This window comes from Taudactylus pleione, unplaced genomic scaffold (genome assembly GCF_031769625.1).
Source record: "Taudactylus pleione unplaced genomic scaffold, aTauple2 ptg000113l, whole genome shotgun sequence".
In the NCBI taxonomy this organism is placed as follows: Eukaryota; Metazoa; Chordata; class Amphibia; order Anura; family Myobatrachidae; genus Taudactylus; species Taudactylus pleione.
In genome coordinates this window covers 7,246,146-7,261,632 of record NW_028284515.1, presented here as the reverse complement: position 1 = coordinate 7,261,632, position 15,487 = coordinate 7,246,146, and the positions used below count along the sequence as shown (strand labels likewise).

Sequence of the window (15,487 nt, the reverse complement as noted above, 5' to 3'; positions counted from 1 at the left end):
TTTTAACTTAGAAAGTAAACGATTTTTTCAACGATGAACAATAATCGATATCGTTAATCGATAATCGTTCAAAAAAACGTTGTGTGTGTATGCACCTTTAGAGGTTTTTATTTTGATTACTCTCTTTGTCCCCAGCGTAATTGTGGTACAGGAAATCCCTTGTGATGGGCGCAGGATTCAAGGAATTATGGAGGGAGTGTCAGGGCCACGGAAGCGAGGAAAAATGGGCGATGTTGATGGTTTCGAAGTGCCAGCGTTCCGACCAGCCCGTTGGCAGATTAATACCCCTGCATGGTTTACAATATTATTGTCACACACAATCAAACATCTAAAAATAAAAAACATGCTGATATAAATCATGACATACAGCTTTCTTTACAGATTTCAGGGGGCAAAACTCCCATCGCATAAAATGTGCTCCTCACTAAAGCAAGCACAATATCCTCACACTCTGGATGCACGTGGCTGTATGGTTAGGTGGCGGGCAGCAGTGACCAAACTACAGCCAAGTATAGCCTTAATCTCACTCAGGAGCCAACATGAAGCAGGCGTCATTCCCAAAATAGACAGTTGTGGAAGTGCTGGAAGAATGACATTCATCTGCAGCTGCAAATCTACAGCAAACGTCCAACATGTTTTCTGCCAGAAAGCGAAGCTATTCCATCCCCAACATTTATGCCCAGGACTAGGAACGAGTAAATATTTCCACTTGCAAAAATGAAGACACTGTCATTTCCAATATGGACAGTAAAAACGTGCCCGTTATGGTAATAAGCAAACTATCATTTTAATAGGCAATTTATTATACTAATTGTATATCAAGGTGTCCACCTGTAGTGCAATCTGTATATCTTTAGTAATCAATTAATGAACATAAACACAATGCCAGGTTCAGTGAATTAATTGGATAATCACTCCAAGGCCTGGCTACAAACACAGGAATCTCCGTCTGTGAGGCCGGCTACAACGGCGGAAGACCTACACCCACCCCTGCCATCAATCACTGGGGAGATGAATTCTAACCTGTCTAGTTATAAGGCTATCATGTTTAGCAGTATGTGAATGGAGGAACAAATGCTCCCTAGTGAGTGTGATTCCTTATTCCAGGTGTGATATAATGCCCCCTGTGCCACAGTAGCTGAGTATAATGTGATGCCCACCACCAGTGCCCAGGTTACATGGAGATGGCATAATTCTGCTCAGGCTGAATTAACACCATGCTCTGTATGGCAATAGTGACATCACGTAAGACAAGTCCAAAAGGGTATCCGATCAACAGTCAACAGTAATAATGTTGTCAGTCATGATATCGACATGGTTCAAACTGTCCGCAGCCGCCGTGTCGACATGTCCACAATGTCGACATCTGAACTGTAACCATGTAAAATGTCGACACGCTGGGGATGCCGATTGTTAGGACTGCCGGGAGCACTAGGGTTAGGCTGCAGGGGAAGGTTAGGGTTCTGGGTGGGGGGGGAAGGGTAAAATTTAATGTTAGGCAGTAGGGGGAGGGTTAGGGTTAGGCTTTGGGGGTAGGTTAGGGTTCCGGGGTGAGGGAAGGGTAAAAGTTAATGTTAGGCACTAGGGGGAGGGTTATTGTTAGGATTTAGGGGTAAGGGGTTTAATACTCACCAGAACGCCGCTGCAGAGACCTCGCCACCAGAACTCATCATCCCTTGACCGCCGGGACCTGGAAGAAGACGCTGGAGACGCTGGAGACGCTGCAGCCGCCGGGAGAAGGTAAGACATAGCTAGACCCCACCAGGGCCGGTTTGTTAACAGTTCATCGTGTTGACATGTCAACAGCTCAACCATGTTGACAATCTTATGTCAACATGATAACTGTTGACCAATCATACTGAACTCCTCCACATACCAAAAAAAAAAAAGAACTAAAAGTAAATACAATATGTAAACAAGGCGTACTTCTATAGAATAAAATGCTGGGGAACGGAGTTGTAGAGAATGCACTTAGGGCCTGATTCAGAGCCGCTCGTAAGCGGCCGCTCGTTCGTTCCGAGCGATGTTTGTCCAACTGCGCATGCGTACGGATCGTTATACGCATGCGCTAACCAGTCAGTGCGGCGGAAATTCATGTGCTCGCAAAATAGCGAGTGCCTGCTATTTTGAGTGACAGAAAGAGGCGTATGTGGGTGGTAACAGGGGAAGGTGCTTGAAAATGGGGAGTGAAAATCAGAACGCAGGCGTGCTTAAAGGTCAAAACGGGCGTTTTATGGGTGTGCATATTTAAAACAGCAGCGTCATTGACCACGTCACTGGGTTATTTTATAGTCAGAACTGCTCGCAAAATTGTGGTAGCAAACACCAACCCCAAGAATAGCGAGCAGTTCATACCCTTGTCGATGTACTCGATTAATCTAATAAATAGTGGACATGACGTAGGATGCGAGCGGCCAGGGGGCGTATTTTTCCAAAAAACGAACGCAAGTTTTGTTCGCTCGTTCAGACATAGAGGCGTGAACAGACCGCAAACAGCGAACGGTTCATTTGAATAGCCACCCCTTGTTTTAGAACGAACGACCGCAAATAGCGAGTGGCTCTGAATGAGGGCCTTAATTTGTAGATAGCAAAAATAAACCGGTAAGCAATACTGTACCCCTCTACAGCGATGCAGACATTACGTACAAATAATGCCCTAATGCGGATACTGCTCTGTGCAAAAATAAAAATGGAATTCAGCCCAAACTTGTCCATTTAAAGCCTTGACCAAAGGTCAGTAAATTTACAGCAGCAAAATATGTCACATGTTCATCTGTCAGTAACAAAAAAGATACAGGAGGACTTCTATTAATTACTAACATTAACTTTAAATGTTGGTTTGAAACAATAAAAATATCTCAACTAAAAATTAAATAAAAATGGTTCGTACTAAGGGCCTGATTCAGCACAGATCGCAACTATGTAATCACACACAATGAATGCGAAAATATGCTAATGTCTGCCACCGCTCAGCCAGCATAGAGACCCCCGGCTACTGCCTTCTCACATCTGTAATACCTTGCAGTCCTGCGTATACATCGGTAACATTGGAGAACATCGGCCCTTCACGCACAATTACAGCAGCTCTGACCTGTCTTGGATATTGCAAGTCTCGTCGCACGCAGTGAGTGCTCAGGCTGCGTTGGTAATCGCAGTGGCTAATTTATGCACGCCCATACAACGGCGTTCAAATGGAAAGGCACGTCTGCGTTTCTTCAACCACTCCCCCGTCAGCACCCCCCATAATTCACAGCCTGTCACTCACTCTATAATGGATTCCACAATGCGTCCGTAATCGCGGTGCAACGCATAGCATGTGCAGTACGCAATAATCGGACGATTTGCGTTTGCTGTTGCAATCCATGCTGAATCAGGCCCTATATCTGTATTAAATAAACCAGGTTGGTTTTGCATTTTTAAATGATTGCCCCTTTAAAACATTGGGCAGACTCGCCAGAAACTCGCCGATGCCTGCATCACACATAGCTATATGCCATCTCCATGTAACCTGGGCACTGGCATGGGCATCATATTGCACCCAGGTAATGTTGCATAGGGGGCATAATTATCTGTTAGGTTTAGAGAACACATAACCTTAGTACAGATATATGCCATCTCCATGTAACCTGGGCACTGGTGGTGGGCATCACATTATACTCAGCTACTGTGGCACAGGGGGCATTATATCACACCCAGGTACTGTGGCACAGAGAGCATTATATCACACCCAGGTACTGTGGCACAGGGAGCATTATATCACATCCAGGTACTGTGGCACAGGGGGCATTATATCACACCCAGGTAATGAGGCACAGGAGGCATTATTCTCTGTTAGGTGTAGAGAAAGCATAACATATATGCTATATCCATGTAACCTGGGCATTGGTGGTGGGCATTATATCACACCCAGATAATGTGGCACAATGGGCATTATTCTCTGTTAGGTATAGGCTAGAGAACACATATTGTTCATTTAATATAGATATATGTCAATTCCATGTAATCTGGAACCCAGCTGGTGGGCATCACATCACACCCAGGTAATGTGGCATGTTAGGTATAATAAACACATACCCCTTATTTAGTACAGATATATGCCATCTCCATGTAACCCGGGCATGGTAACACTGTTATATGTATGTGTACAGATGTCAGCTAGCATCATGCCCGTCACCCACCTGCCAAGCTATTGTAACAATCCACCTCAATGCTCTCCACCGCCCTTCCCTGCTCCTCCGTTAGCATCCCCTGCACGGGTATAGGGGGCTGTTGCTGGGTATCAGCAGTGTCCTGCTTCCCTGGAAGACCCTTCAGTTCCAGCAGAGCCCGGTGGTACTTGCCGATGGCCTCCCGGTACTTCTTGTCCTTGTAGCACTGCGCCCCCTGGCTCTTGAAGTCCAGGGATCTATGGATGAGCTGCCCCGGGTCCCCTCGGAGCCCCCCGGTGAGGCTAGCCCGGTCCATGTCTCTGTAGGCGGACAGTGGTTACATGCTATGCCCGGGGACGGAGTGCTGTCTGTAGTGATATAACAGCGATCAGGCTGGGGAGATCCGCACAGATCAGAGTGTACACAGCAGCAGCAGATCCGTCTGCAGACACACCAGACACAAACAGCTCCCCTCCCTCCCTCCGCCCAGTGCAGCCCCTTCCTCAGCTGTTAAAGGGACAGTCAGCAGCCTCCTCACTATTTTACACATCACACAGCATGGATATCCCTATCTATATGTCCTGCTTATCATCACCATTCACTCCTCATCAGCTGCTGCAGAACCTCTTGAATTGCACAGCTGGCAATACATGTGACATTTAAAATTAATTTCAATTAAATATTATGCATAGCTGGAGAGTACTGATGTCTCATATAGTAGTTATCATTATAACCAGGGCCTGATTCAGACCTGCTCGCTAGGATGCGTTCGCACGCAGCCAGCCGATTGTATGCATTCTGCGCATGTGTACAGATCGCAATGCGCGTGCGCGAACCAGTGCGAGCGATCGGGAAGCGGTCGCTCGCGGCGCATAAACAGCCCGGCTGAATGAGTTACAGGAGAAGCTGTTTGTGAGTGGTGACAGGGGCTGGCCACTAGAAATGGGGGAGTGGAGGTGCGAACGCAGGTGTGCCTGAGCGTCTTAACGCCATTTCAGAGGTGTGCATAATTAAGAGGCAGCATCACAGTACACTTCACTTGGTTGTATTTCACACTGAAGCAGTCCTTGCAGCAGGGTATGGTCAACCACAAGTGCTCCGATCGCATCTTATGGTACTCGATGTTACCGATGGTTGCATACACTTCCTGGAGATGACATGCGCAAGTGGGCGTCTTAAGTCAGGCCAGTGGGCGTCTGCATACACAATGCGATCGCACGCTAAGACATAGTGGGCGTGCTAATGCCTTGCCGTGCGATCGGCTGCCTTGGCGAATTTGCATACACATCTAGCGAGCGAATGAATCTAGTGAGCGGGTCTGAATCGAGCACCCAGTTCCCAGAGACAGTCCCAGGTTTAAATGAGTTGTTTCAGCAAGTTTTTGCTTGTAGTTTTCAGTGTATTGTTCAGTGTCAAATTGTTTGATTGCATTTTTTTCTGCATCCACATTATGGGTCTGATTCTGAGTCACACACTAGAGCGCACACAGCAGCTTCTATTGGCCATCGCCCATCTGCGAGTTTATGCATATGGGCTACAGACGCCTTCCCTTGTGTACATCTGTTCAGCCAAATGTCAAGGACTGATACGCCCACTTTTAGCGTCCGTGCACTCTTTAATACTAATTGGTGCCTCCTTATACACCACCATCATTTGCACAATTGAAACTTGCACCAGCCTTGTGGCAGATGCATACCTCCCAACTGACTTGATTTGGCGGTACAGTTCCGCTTTACAGGCAGTCCCGCCATCTCACCCATGGGTTGAGTAAGGTTGGGAGGTCTACCTCTCATGTGCTGCTCTACAGCCATGGCCAAAAGTTTTGAGAATGACACAAGTATTGGTTTTCACAAAGTTTGCTGCTTCAGCGTTTTTAGACCTTTTTGTCAGATGTTACTATGGTATAGTGAAGTAAAGTTACAAGAATTATATATGTGTCAAAGGCTTTTATTGACAATTACATTTAAGTTTATGCAAAGAGTCAATATTTGCAGTGTTGACCCTTCTGTTTCAAGACCTCTGCAATTCGCCCTGGCATGCTGTCAATCATCTTCTGGGCCACATACTGACTGATGGCCGCCCATTCATGCCTGGTCAATGCTTGGAGTTTGTCAGAATTTGTGGGTTTTTGTTTGTCCACCCGCCTCTTGAGGATTGACCACAAGTTCTCAATGTGATTAAGGTCTGGGGAGTTTCCAGGCCATGGACTCAAAATGTTGATGTTTTGTTCCCTGAGCCACTTAGTTATCACTTTTGCCTTATGGCAAGATGCTCCATCATGCTGGATAAGGCATTGTTAGTCACCAAACTGTTCTTGGATGGTTGGGAGAAGTTGCTATTGGAGGATGTTTTGGTACCATTCTTTATTCATGGCTGTGTTCCCTTGGCAGAGAAGCAACCCCACACATGAATGGTTTCAGGATGCTTTACTGTTGGCATAAGCCGGGGCACTGTACTGTTAGCCGCGGGTGGGAGGGTTAGGTTTAGGTCAGTTAGCGGGGTTAGCGTTAGTTTTTTTGGGGGGGAGGTTGAGGTTAGGCACCCCTAGGGGGGAGGGTTAGGGTCAGGCACCACTGGGGTGGTTAGGTTTAGGCACTAAGGGGGGAGGGTTAGGCATGAAGAGGGAAGACTTAGGTATAGGAACTAACGGGGAGGGTTAGGGTGCGGGGTGGGTAGGGTTAGTGTTAGGCTACAAGAAGGGAGGGTTAGGGGGAGATGGGTAAGTATACTGTACTTACCCGACCCCTGTCGGGATACCAGCCATTGGGATGCCGCTGTCGGTATCGTGACAGGAAGCATCCCAACAGCAGGCATTACATACCAATTCCCCTGCCATATTGGGCTGAGTACGGGGCAGAGATTGTTGGAGTGGTGAGATTACGTAACACCTCATTGTGGACTCTCTGGGCTTGATTCAGAGGTGCCTGCAGAAATGGCCAATGTTTTCAGTCTGCGCTGTTGTCAGAGTCGCGCTGCACATGTGCTGCGATGGTCTTGCAACAGTGGTCCTATTGTGGATTAGGACGCAGAGTGACTGACAGTGACCGTTTGGGGGAGGTAACGGGGAAGTGGCAACTAAACCACAGGTGTGACGTAAGCGTTTCGGGGGTGTCGCAGCCAGTGACTTTGAATTTGTATACCGTTGTTTATGGCTCTGACGTCTTACTTTCGAGGGTCACGCTGAGAGACTAAGGGTTTCTCAGGAGTCCGATATGTGGCCGATGGTGCGTCTTTGTATGCTAGAGGCGACTTCAGACACTGTAAGTAGGTGTCCGCAACACTTGCTTATTTTCTGACAACCGCTGCATATATGATCGTAGCCACACGGGATTTGCGTCCATCTCTGAATCAGGCCCTTTTTTTATACATTGCAGCTGTTTACACTTATAATGCCGACAGCCTTAAAATGCTTAATTATTACTGGGGTCGACATAGTGGTGCCGGGATTATCGTGCCAACAGGTACATTGTCGTCAATGTTCTTGTTGACATTACGTACCACACCCACTCTAAGACACCCTGCATTGCTGCGATAAGCACATTTTGATACATTGACCCGCATATTGTTGTACGTGTTTGCATGGTACATGATAATATATTTTGTCCAATGTGGCTATATAGTGGCGCATGGGAACATTTTTCACCATACTGAGAGCTGTACTGAGCGAGGTGCACTACATGTATCATTTTGTTTGCATGGTCATTTACAATTTAGCTGGGTATTACATAAAATATCTCCTGTAATGATATATCTTAAATAAATGGCTTTGTGCACCACTGTACTCTAAGTTTAGGCGCACGTAACTCATACTTACCTACTTTACTATTAAGTCCTCCCCTTCAGGAGCTTCCGAAGGGGAGAAAGAGGTGGAGGTAGCATTGCAACGCAAACCGTGTCATCGGTTTATGTCATTGGTCAGCTGGTGGTGGGATTATGATGAGTAGCCGCAAATGGGGAAGTGGGTGGGATCCAGGTGGCTGGTCTCCTTTCCCGGGAGTCCGGACATTCCGAGACAATTTTATAGTTATCAGTTCTGAAAATTCACAATTAAAAAAAAATGGTTGGTATCCACTAAACAGCAGGTTTCCAAAGCCACCGATTCTCACCAGTTTTAAATTTAAAAAGGTAATAGTTATAAATGCTAAGTCTGTCGACATGTTTAAATTGTTGGCATCTGGAAAATGTCTACATGGAGGATGGGTGGTTAGGGTTAGGCACAGGTTTAGAGTTTAGGGTCAGCGTTAGGCATACTTGCCGACTTTCTGGTTCAGGCTACCATCGTGTCCCCGCCCTCACAATACAATGCCGATATTACCGACATTGTAATGCAGGGTGAGGCTACGATGATGTGATTCAGCACGTATTGCGTCATCCACCCCAGATCGCCCACTTTCACTCGATAAGTGGGCTGCTGTGGGGGGATGGGGACAACGTTGGGATTTTGCACAGTTGGCGGCTGGTCTGGGAGACATGCCTTCTATTGCTGGTGATTTCCAGGGAGCCGATTTTCGGGAGCCTCCCGCAGGGGTGTAACTGGACCTAGGGGGATCCCATAGAAAAATTTTCACAGAACCCCCTAAGTTACAGCCCCCCTACCCTCCTTGGTCTGCCCCCCCCCACACCCTCCTCACGCCCCTCTCCTCGACTTACCTGCTCTGTGGTCGCGGTGCTCAGGGTAGGCACACTGCCTCTTCCCAGTTGGCTCCCTCTCACCACATTGACTGATGCTGGGAGGAGGCGGCCATGCCTTCTCCCAGTATCAGTCAATGAAGGGGAGCCAGAACTGACAAGGAGGACGCGACCACGGAGGGGGGCGCTACCAACGAGCAGATAAAGCAAGGAGAGGGGAGAGAAGAGGGTGCGGGGTGAGGGACCGAGGCCTGGAACCGTAGGTGCAGGGAGAGGGTCGGGCCCCATAGCAGCTGCACCCTCTGCACCTATGGTAGTTACGCCACTGTCCTCCCTGCTGTTCTGGTAGTGTAGGCAAGTATGGCGTTAGGGATATCTATAACTACATTGTGACCTACATTTCATCAGACATAATAATGAAGAATTATCCAGGTAATGAGACCAAAGGAGGAAGACTGAGAACTGAAAAAAACAAGGGGAATGAAAAGAAGAAGATAGCCTTGGGCAGGGGTGTTTTGTTACCCATGGCAGCTGAAGCTCAGGCCCCGAGCCTCATGTACTACCCATATGACCATATTTAAAGTGATTTTATTTAACATTTTTATATACATAAATTATTGCATATAGACAGCAGTAGCCTAGCTAGAGTGAACACTATATATATTATTTTGTTTTCAATGCTCACGTGAATGAAGACATGCAGCCTATGTAGCATAGAGGGAATTTCCTTTGGCTGGTGAACACCTTTTATTTCTTTCAAATGAATATTACCCAGCACTGAAGAACACTAGCCCCTTCTACAATGCACGGTAGTGCAGAGCATACTTCCCTCCCTAAACCAGAGGCGCAGAGAGTGGGGGGTAGGTACTTGGGCTTCGGGTCAACGGTGGATGAGAAATGCCCCCTTTACGACGCCCATAGTATTTTTAATCAATTATTTATTTATTTATTCTGAGCTGGAGTAGCCACACCTTTTGAGCGTCACCAATGCCCACCATACATCATGACATTCCTTCCTGGAACGTCTGGGATGCAATTAGGCAATTCTCAGAGAGGAGAAGAGCCTGGCCCTGCCACCACAGTGATCAGTTGAAAATCCTCTGTGGGGAATATGTCATAGTTTGCGAGTATGGTGCAAAGCAAAGGCCACTGGGAAGACGTTAGTCTCTCTTTCCACTCAGCACCATGTCAATAATGTCAATAAGATATTGTTAAATAGTGATGGACAGTGCTTTTAACCATGTTTTTTATTTTTTTCCTTGGAAAGGTGAAAAATGATAAACCGTCCCCTACAGCATGAAAATATGAGGTTGTTTATTGGACCAAGCCAAATGTGTTTTCAGAATTTTGCAATGCCCTGATAAAGCGTTATAGCCATCACCATGTAGAACTGCCATATAAACAACAACAAGGATATAAAAATGTTATTAAAACAAGGACACAAAACATGAAAATCACTAAGGGGTCCATTGTTCTTGCCATTTTTTATTGTTGCGGTGTGGAGACATCTTATCTGAAAACCAGCTGTAACAGTCAGGGGCACCACAACATGTTTAGCTTGGGGACCCCAAGATATAATTTCATTCAGTGATATCTCCTCTATTAAAACAAAGATTGTGTTGTGGCGATTAGGACATCACACAAATACACCATTACATTATAAATTTATAAAAAATGACAATTATGAGACTTAACTATTGCCTCCCTGGGAGTACATAAAATATATAATATAGCAATCATACACAGCTACAGAATAGTTAATATACTGCAATTTTTGATTCAAATTCAAACATGAGAATACAAAGTTGCAATAATGTTTCTTCAATAGGAGTGTGGCACATTGTGTATATAAAATGTGTCAATATTCTCCGATAGTAGATAAAAGCATAGGCGCTTCAATTTAAAAATGTACATAACTTCTGGGGGCACTACTGCTGGTGGCATTACTACAAGGGGCACCACTCCTGGGGGCACTGCATAAGGGGCACCACTCCTGGGTGCACTGCATAAGGGGCACTACCACTACTGTGGGCTCTGTATAAAGGGCACCACTACAATGGACATTGCATAAGGGGCACTACTGCTGTGGGCATTATGTGTAAGGGGTACTACTGCTGTGGGCATTGTATAAAGGGCACTACTGCTGTGGGCATTGTGTATAAGGGATACAAATGTGGGCATTGTGTAAAAGGGGCATACATGAATAAGGGACACTACTATGTGGTGTAATATGAATCAGGGGTGAATCAAGATTGTGCTACTGTGTGGTGGAATTTGAATTGGGAATACTATTGTGTGACCACGCCATTTCTTTTGTGACCATGCCTCTTTTTCAGTAGTGCCTACGTCGCGTGCTGTTTCCGAGGGGAGGGGTCCCCCACTTCTCTGGGACCACTTCAAGCACTGTCTGTATGGAATCGGTATATAATGCCGGTGGCTCAAATACCGACAGCGGCAGCCCGGCGGGTCGAAATCCTGACAGCTGAAGGTAAGTACCCTAACCCTCCCTTTCCCCCCTGACCCTCCCTTAGGGGTGCCTAACCCTAACCTCCTCCCGTTAGTGCCTAAACCTAACCCCCCCACCCCGCACCCTAAACCTAACCCTCCCGGGGACGTGCCTAACACTAACCCCCCCTTCCCCTACCCTAACCCTCCCGGGGGGTGCCTAACCCTAAGTCCACTGGGGTCCCTAAACCTAACCCTCCCCTTCCCCCTGCGGCTAGATGCTAAGATACCCGGCATACCTTCATTCGGTATGCTGAGTGTCGGGATTCCATAGTGGGGCTAATGATAGGCGTCGGGATTTCAACGCCTATCTTTAGTCCCACGTCCGGATGTAAGTGTCGGGATAGCGACCATCGGTATCCTGACTGCATCCCGTCTGTATGAGATATCAGTTCGTATACAACTGAAAATAACTGCAGAAAGGGTTTTTCTCAAAAGTGCTCACTACTTTTAGATTCCACCTTTTTCAACCACAGCCAGTGACCAGCAGGAGCTCCAATAGTATACCGCCGCTGCTAGAGCTGCACACCGAGCTGTATGGGTGTTGGAGGATGGGGAAACAGAACTCTGTAATTTGTAATTTCTTAAGTAGTCAAGCCATTATGCAATGGATATTATCCCCAGTGAGTTACTGTAGGTCACATCGGCCATCCAGAGTAAGAGTCTGCATACAGCTGATCTTATTCCCCAGAGAGTCTCTATCAGCAGGACAACTCAAAACAGGAGGCAGCTTTAGCGCTATGTGTTGCCGCTGATTAAGGTGAGCACCTGTAGCCTTCAAAGCGTTTCTCCGTACCTAGAAGTATTTCTCAAGAAGCACCTGCTTCAATCCACAGATTGTGCCTTTTCTCGCAGACTTTTCCTAGCAGCTCCTGAAGCTGCCAGGAACAGTCCACCTCTGCGGTTTAACTTGTGGAGTAAACTTGGTTGAATCTCCCAGCGTGCGTAAACCCCATGTCTAATTGGATTCCCCCTAAGGTGAATATTCCTTTAGCCATAAGGAAACTTTTAGGCTAATAATATATGGGTTATTTATGCAGGAACATTTTGCAGCTTATAGAGGTGCAAGCAAAAAATGAACAAGGAATTCCTCCTGATTCAGAGTTGGACGCTAATACTGCTGCTGCGAATGTGTACGCAGCTGACATGCGGAAATATGTAACTGTCGCAGCCGCTGGGGGATGTATTGAGATGCCCACCTGCAGGTTTGCAAATCCAAGCATTTGCGTGAAATTTCACAGACTCTGCGTACATAGACACGGCATCGGACGCAGATTATCCGATTGCTGCAGTCCCGAGTCGATGGTCCCTCGGAAATCAATGGCCAAGGTAAATGAGATGCCGGAGCCATATTTATTGCATACAGGATCACAGGCAGAGACATTTATATTGCATACGGTATCGCAGACGCAGGCTGTGACACGTCCCTGAACCGGTTGCGACATGCCTGGGTTCTTTGCCGCCACTCCCCATTACCTCCCACAAACGCTCCCTGACTATCAATCACACTGCAGGTTATTAGCAGCTGCGAGTGATTATGGTAATGTACCTTGATGTATGTGCAGTGTGACTTAGACGCCGGCACAGTTTGCCGAATATTGCTCAACTGCGAATACATCATCGTAGCGTACATTTCTGAATCTGGCTCTTTGTCATACTTGCCTACTTTTGTAGTTTCCTCTCCGGGAGAAGCCAGGAGAAGAGATGCAATTGGGCAGTGACGGGGGCAGGGCTAGGGGCAGTGATGGGGGCAGGGCTGGGTTCAGTGATGGGGCAGGGCTGGGGGCAGTGACGGGGGCAGTGATGGGGGCAGGGCTGGGGGTAGTGATGGGGGCAAGGCTGGACTATTTATGTCATCATGCCGCTTGTTGCAAAATGCCACGAATCCCGCATATTTGTATGGGGGCCTGGGCCAAATTACGTGATTATTATAGAATCACATTACTAGGCCCCATCCCGTCCTCACGGGCTGTGGATTCCTGGTATTACTCTCCCCATTGTACCCACTTCACTAGGAAGTGGGCGGTATGCGGGACGAGTACCTACTCTTCCGAAAGATCGGGAGTAGGTAAGTATGCCCTATGCGCACTGCCAGACCCATGATCCTCATGCTTAATTGACTTTGATCCTACTGTAAATGTAAATCTCATATAAACATTTTCATGATTACAAACATGATTTGTAATGTATCAGGGCACACTTCAAGTCAATCTCATTAATACCATGGGGGGAATTCAATTAGACTCAATACTTTTTCGGGTGCAAATGGGTGTTTTTTGCGTTTTTTTAATGCCAAACTCTATTGTTTCCTGTTTCTACACCAGAAAAAATATTTTCCGGGTGGCAAAAACACATAGGATTCACGGTACCACACGGACCTATGTGTTTTCGCATCCGCAGCTGTGATAATGGGGCTGGTTGTTGGGCATTTTTTTCCCCTGCCTCAGACAGGTGGAAAAAAAATCCCCCATAAGTGCCGGCTTCCTGTCAGCAGCCCAGCACACTCTGCTGTATATTGGGCTGTAGTGGGACCAGGAGGACTGCTGAGCACCACCAGCAGCAGCAGTCTCCACTCCTCTGCGGGGGTGGGGGATGCAATCGAATTTGCCCCTGTTTGGGACCCCCCGCAGCACCATTTTTTTCTCTTTTTTTCCCCGCAATTAGGCCACACCCCCTTCCCCAATAAGTTCTAACTTCCGTGCTAATTCAATTAGCCCGGAGAACAGGGGCATTACTAGAGAGGAGGGGGCCCGTGTACAGTCACCAACACGGTCCCCCTCCACTCCGCCCGGCGGCCGGCAGCGCACTGAGCTGTGCGCGGCCAGCACCGGAGTTATAGACTCTGGGCACTAGAGTGTGCCCAGAGTCTATAGTGTCTGCACAGGTCACCGGGAAAATGGCTGCGGCGGCCATTTTCCAGTCGTTTTACAGCGCCGGACGCCCACGCCAATGTGGGACTCCAGAGAGGTAAGTAATATGGGTGCAGGGTGTGCAGTGCGGGGCCCCCCTGGACCCAGGACCCCGTGTTCCCCGCACACCCTGCACCCATTATAGATACGCCCCTGCCGGAGAATCAATTTGCCGCCAATAAAGTAACGGGGCTAATTGAATGCAAATTTCAAAAGGTCTTGTGCCGAATACATCACTTATTGCATATTAATTTTGTCATTTGCAAGCAACACCCAGTTTTTCTATTGATGCAGTACAGGGATTACAGACTTGAAGAAACGGATTGTACTGTAATTGATCTCCTGCATTATGCAGGGTTATTAGACTGAGTTGCATAGGCTTTACTACACAAACAACCATGAAGTAACCACTTTGAAATACAATGTTCTAGTACCACCTAAAATCTCCTGAAGCGAACGTCTAACTAAATTTATAATGGGAACAGCAGTAGCTCACAGATATATAATGCGCACTTACAGCCTCCTTTCAGAGCTTAATTAATAACAGGGTGGCCGGGGAGGTCATCCAGGGGCTCCAACACACTGGGTGGCCCCCACACATGGCTAAGGGGCACTGTGGAATATGTTACCTGGGGTTTCCCTGTGGCATAGGGGCTCATTTATCAATGTACATTTGAGGCTTAATCCCAGAAAACACTTGTGTACGGGGGTTAACCACAAATATTTAGTTTCCCCCCGAATGTATGTGATGCATTTTCGATATTGGCCCCTGCGTTAGCCGCTGTAGCCTATGGGCTTTTGGAGCCCATGTCCCGGATGATATATCCGGACGCTATGATGGCATATTGCAATGCGATCATGGGCGGTACTGTCATGCCCAGATCACATTGCAATAGCAATCATTAATAAATGGGGGCCATAATGTGAACTGGGGGCTGTACAGTGGGGGGAATTCAATTCAACGCGCTATTGAATAGCGACGGGAGGGACTCCTGAAGCTATTCAATACACCGCGCTGTTTGGGCACGCTAAGGATTTCTTCTCTCACCCCCCTGGGGATGCTAAGAGAAATCCGACCAAAGTGCCGGCTGCACAGTTTGCTAAATATCGCTAGATGCAGATGTGTTGGGACTTTCATGTGACTCAGAAACAGGCCCACGGGATCCCTGCTGGTAGTCAGGGGCAACAAACAATAGTACAGGCAGTGCTGCACTAGTATAGGATTTATTGTCATAGTTCTGTGTACTCATAACACCTGTGTAGGTAGCCTACACCTGGGAAATAAAACCAGTTCCT

At 47.3% G+C, this 15,487-nt stretch overlaps 1 protein-coding gene across 1 annotated transcript in view; it reads right to left on the bottom strand.

The window, feature by feature from the left end:
- Window positions 1-4,601, bottom strand: part of TTC9 (tetratricopeptide repeat domain 9) — a 34,724-nt gene extending 30,123 nt beyond the window's left edge. Inside the window, exon 1 of the mRNA XM_088471305.1 lies at window positions 4,179-4,601. Coding sequence (XP_088327431.1) covers window positions 4,179-4,464 — 286 coding nt within the window. The 5' untranslated portion in view covers window positions 4,465-4,601. The remainder of the gene's footprint in view (window positions 1-4,178) is intronic.
- Window positions 4,602-15,487: the final 10,886 nt, after the last annotated feature.